This window comes from Myotis davidii, unplaced genomic scaffold, assembly GCF_000327345.1.
Source record: "Myotis davidii unplaced genomic scaffold, ASM32734v1 scaffold626, whole genome shotgun sequence".
Classification (NCBI taxonomy): Eukaryota; Metazoa; Chordata; class Mammalia; order Chiroptera; family Vespertilionidae; genus Myotis; species Myotis davidii.
Window position 1 is genome coordinate 275,680 of NW_006297725.1, and position 5,366 is coordinate 281,045.

Sequence of the window (5,366 nt, forward strand, 5' to 3'; positions counted from 1 at the left end):
GACAGTTAATATATAGCAATGAAAGTAATTTTATGGTTGGGTCACAACATGAGGAACTGTATTTAAAGGGCCAGAAGCTTGAGAACCACTGAGATAAGACCACAAGGGCGTAGAATCCTACGTCCTTCAAGGTCCTATTTGGTCATTTTAGAACCAGTCACTGAATTCTGTGTGCACCCCTCTCCCCCACTGTCAACTGTCCATCCTACATGTGTGCGCTCAGCTCTGGGACAGGGCCGAGGCCATGGCGCAAACCCTCAGGAGTGTGGTGCTACTGCGGCAGGTGAGGGGGTTGAGATAAGGCAGGACCCGTGGCCTGGAGGCCTCACAAGGAGGTGGGCCTGGCCGAGTGGCAGTCACCTAGGGTAGGAACAGAGGCAAGAATGAGAATGAAGGGTCCTTAGCTGTCCAGCAGTAATTTCATCCCTGGGTTATTGGGATCCTGGGGCCCCAGGGAGCGTGGGTGGGCACCACACTGGTGAGAACTGCAGAATGAAAATGCAGCTCCATGGACTCAGAGAATGGACTCCCTCTCCCTGTCCTGGAGCCTCCCGGAGTCCAAACCAGCAGGGCCCCAGGTGACCAGGGCGGGGAAGGCCCAGGAGCGTGCCAGACTGAAGGAAAGGTGGGCACCGCCACCTCCTTGCCCTCCACTCCCCCGCTGCCCCCTGAGCCCACCTTTCTCCCTCCCAGGTGAATGAACTGCAGAACCTAACCAGCGCAGAAGTCATCGTGCCTCGTGACCAAACGCCGGATGAAAACGAGGAAGTGATCGTCAGAATTATTGGGCATTTCTTTGCGAGCCAGGTACTGTGCTGTGAGGGTCTGGTCTTTCTTGCCCGTCTCTTTTCAACTCTGACTAAGCTAGTAGTGGCCCGTTGGGTGGCCACCACCCCTGCACATACCCATCGCCCCAACCCCGCCCCCAAGATGGAACCTCTCCCTGGCCCTTCAGGCACCACCGCATGGCAGGGCGGCTGGTTAGCACCTGCTCACCACCCCTGTCCTCCGGCATGCCACAGGATGCTGAGGGTAGGACTTTGTAGTCAAGCCAAGCACATTTCAAGCCCCGAAATGCTCAAGTGTGAGAACTCAGCTCCCCTCGCCCTCCTGCTCCCCTCGTCTTCCTGCTCAGGCCTGACAGCCTTCCTCTGCTGGGAGACATACCCAGAAGGGCCCACCCTTAGGGTTCCCGACTGCACCCTGAGAACCAACCTGGGTGCCAAAATCTCACCATTCAATGCTCATTACAGCAGACTCTCCTATCTCTTACCTCTACTTTTCCAAGTCACTACCACCCCCCCTCAGGACACAGGGCCTCCATACAGCTGCTTCTCTTTTATGCAGAAGGGCCAGCTCTTTTTGATGCTTTTTGTTGGTTGGGTTTTGGGATCGAGAAATCTCGGTCCTTGTCTTAAGCCCATGAAGGCAGTTGAAGCTAAGCTGACATCCAAGCCTGCTCTCCCAAGGCTGTGCCTTAAAATATATATATATTGATTTCAGATAGGGAGAGAGAGAAACATCAATGATGAGAGGGAATCATTGAACGGCTGCTTTCTGCAAGCCCCCTACTGGCGATCGAGCCCATAACCCAGGCATATGCCTTTGACCAGAATCGAACATGGGACCCTTCAGTCCACAGGCTGGCACTCTGTCCACTGAGCCAAACCAGCCAGGGCTGTGCCTTTGCCTAGAGAGCTGACTGTCCCTGGAGAGCAACTGCCACTTGGGCTGCTCCACCCCAGCACCCCCAGCGCCCCCAGCGTCCCCAGTGTCTGAGGCACAGGTTCCTGCAGTGGGTGGGCAGCACTGGGAGCCATGTGTGTAGTTGGGAGGGGGTGCTCTCTGACCTCCGCAAGGTCCCCTGGTCACTGGTTTCTGCTTCCTGGCCTGTTTGTCCAGTAATTAGCTGGTAGCTTTTGGTGTTCTACCCCCTCACCCTTGACCCAGCAGCCTTGAGGTTGAGTGGTGGTTGTGGGGGGACTCTGCCACTTTACCTCCAGGCAGAAAAGGACCCGTAGTAAGGGCTTTAGCGGGTGGGTGACACTTTGCCCAGCTTAGCACCTCCTTTCCCCAAGGCTCCGCCCACCCCCATTGCTCATCCTGAGACCTGGGTTCCTTTTCTCCGCCCACCCCCCCTCCCGCTGCAGACCGCACAGCGCAAGATCAGGGAAATCGTACAACAGGTGAAGCAGCAGGAGCAAAAATACCCTCAGGGAGTCGCCTCACAGCGCAGCAAGTGAGGCTCCCACAGGCACCAGCAAAACAACGGATGAATGTAGCCCTTCCAACACCTGACACCACGAGACCAAACACAGCCAGCCGGATCGGGAGCAAACCAAAGACCATCCTGAGGAACGAGAAGTCTGCGGAGGCACACGGGCTCTGCAGAGGCCCTGAGGACCTGGTGGCCAGAAGAGGGGGTGGGGGGGAGGCCGGTGGCTCACGGCCCGGCCCAGCCTCCCGCCTCCCCGGGCCTCTGCAGGCTGCCCAGCCATCCACTTCACCGCCCGCTCGGATCTCTCCGTAACTCCCACCACGCTATCCCTTTTAGTTGAACTAACATAGGTGAAGGTGTTCAAAGCAAAGCAAAATTCACTATCCTTTTGTGGAAAATTGTCTCTGTACATGTGTGTACATATTAGAAGGGGAAAGATGTTAAGATATGTGGCCTGTGGGTGACACAGGGTGCCTGCGGCGTTAATATATTTTAGAAATAATATATCAAATAACTCAACTAACTCCAATTCTTAATCAAGTATTAATTTTTTTTTTCCTTTTTAAAGAGAAATCAGGCTTTTCTAGACGTTAAAGAATCAAGTCATTCTTTGGGAGGTCTAATGGTTTAGTAAGGAGCTTCAAGGCCACCCACACAAACCCACCAGAGGGAAATCTGGTCAGGACACTCGCGGCAGCTCCGGGTCACCTGTGTACGTCAACAGAAGGGATACCGTCTTCATCCCTGTCGAGCTCACACCCATTTCTCTTTGCTTCACGGGTTTTAAACTGGTTTTTGCATACCGCTCTATAAGTCTGTCTCTGTTTCTCTCTCCCCGTCCATCCTCCCTCCCGTCCTTCTCCACACCCATCCTGTTAGCCCCCACACCCCTCTGCCTCAGTCCCACTCTCTATGCACCCCCAGGCAAAGCAGTGCTCTGAGTATCACATCACACAGAAGGAACAAAAGCGAACACACAAACCAGCCTCAACTGACACTTGAACAGAACAAGAGTCAATGGTACTTGTCCTAGCTTTTCGGAAGAGGAAACAGGAACCCATCAAACCAACCAAAACAAAGAAAAACCCCCCGCAAAGAAAGAGTATATTTTGTCTTTTTTACATTTTGGTGTATAAGCCATCCATTTTCAGCAAAATGATTTCTTTCTTTTGCAAAAAAAAAAAAAAAAAAAAATGTGGAAGAAAATAGCAATTTACATGAGGTCGTTGGCCCAGGGCGTTAAATTTACAGATTTTTTTTAAAAGAGAAAAACACACAAAAAAAGCTACCTCAGGTGTTTTTTACCTCAGCACCTTGCTCTTGTGTTTCCCTTAGAGATTTTGTAAAACTGATAGGAGCATTTTTTTATTTTTTTAATAAAAATGAGTTGGAAAAAAAAATACAATATCAGCTGCCAGCCCGGAGAAGGTGACAGTCCAAGTGTGCACCACCCGCTGTGCGTCGCCTTCCGCCAGCCAGGAGCCCACGCGGCCTTCTTTTGGACGAACCTTAAAAAAGAAAGATGACCAAGAAACACAGAGAAGATGTTGGAGATGTCCTGAATCTCACTAGGGTACGTGCCATTAGGGCTTTTGCGCTAAAGGATGGACATGTACTGGTTTCTGTGAACAAGCCATTTTACCATCAGACTGCAATGCCAGTTTCCTCTACTGCAAACAGTGTTCTGTGACAAAAACAAAAACAAACAGACAAAAAAAAAGAAATATATCCAGCTAACAAGATCCTGGTGTCTTGGTCTCTTATTTCGAGAAGCATCTCCCGTCCCCAGGGGTCAGCTGCGTTCCAGCTCCGAGGGGACTTGGGAAGCAGGTGGCACAGACCTTTAGGACTGGCCAGCTCCTCCCAGGAGGGGGCTGGGAGAAGCAGTCACCACACCAGCAGCAGCATTAGCATCGGGGAACTTTTTAGAAATGCAGGTTGTTGGGGTCCACCTTGAATCAAATTCTGGAGGTGGGGCCCCACAGTCCGTTTCGGCAGGCCCTCCAGGTGACTCCCATTGGTGCCCAAATTTGAGAACCACAGAACCAGAGGGATGGGCTGTGTATCAAGCGAGGTAAGACCAGCCCTGTCTTTAATGAACGTGACGCCTGGCCAGGGAAGGAGAAGAGGGAGGATAATGGGCCTGACAATTCAAGGGAAGAGGTACTTCCCAGCTCCCCAGAAACCACACTGGAAGTGTTCCAGGAGATCTGAACAGGCGGATGAGAGCGGTCCTGTTCCCTTTATGAGCCCATGTTCATAGCTGTGGGCTCTGCCAGAGATTGCTGGCTGCTAAAAGCCCAAGCAACTCTTCAGTTGGTACTTGACTGCCAGGGGTGGTCAGTCAAGCTTTTTGGGGTGACCACTCAAAGCCCAGCAGGGACAGGTGGAGGTGAACTGATGGGTTCCACAGTGGCCACATCCCCCTTCTAACAAACTGAGGGCTCCTAACTCAAAATGTGTTCTTTGCCTGTGTCCCATCCACACTCCTGATTTCCCTTTTATTTTCAATATCTGTGATGCTGATTTTAAAGTTTTTTGTGTAGAAGCCAGCGGTTCCTCTCTCTGCTGTGGTTGGCATGGGCATGGGCATGGGCAGGAACGTGCTATCCCCTCTCGTGGCCATTAGAAACCCAAGTATCTGGGCTTCATCTCCCCCCCCACACACACACTCAGGCCTCAGGCCCACTGCCCTCAGAAGAGGAAATGGAACATAGTCTGCTGGCCTGAGAGAAGCCGTGCTCCTGACAATCGGGGTTATTTCTGAAAACCTTTCCCCTGGTTGAGATGTGCATGTCAGATGAACAGCCAGAAAAACGGCACACCCTTAAAGGGCCTTAAACGTAGGCCTGAGGGTTTGGTGATGGATCTGTCAGGATGCGGAGGAATTGGCGGGAGAGGAGGCATAATGCAGGACCCCTCTTAGCTCTGCTGCTCAGATTTTCTTCCTTGGCCTTTATTCAGGTGGCAAAATTGGAGGTTTAACTCCTGCTCCTAAACTGCCCGTTTCCAAAATATGTGTCTGAACATATGAAAGACAAGTGAGGAGGTGCTAACAGACGCCCTACTTGCCATGGGACAAAGCACCCAGAAGTGGTCCCAAGGTTGCCGCAATGGAGGGGAGCCACACGGAGAGGCAGGCAGCAGG

At 52.1% G+C, this 5,366-nt stretch overlaps 1 protein-coding gene across 1 annotated transcript in view; it reads left to right on the top strand.

The window, feature by feature from the left end:
- The window catches only part of IGF2BP2 (insulin like growth factor 2 mRNA binding protein 2), a 148,195-nt gene extending 144,776 nt beyond the window's left edge, over positions 1 to 3,419 (top strand). The window contains exons 15-16 of the mRNA XM_006773329.2: positions 694 to 807; positions 2,151 to 3,419. Coding sequence (XP_006773392.1) covers positions 694 to 807; positions 2,151 to 2,243 — 207 coding nt within the window. The 3' untranslated portion in view covers positions 2,244 to 3,419. The remainder of the gene's footprint in view (positions 1 to 693; positions 808 to 2,150) is intronic.
- Positions 3,420 to 5,366: the final 1,947 nt, after the last annotated feature.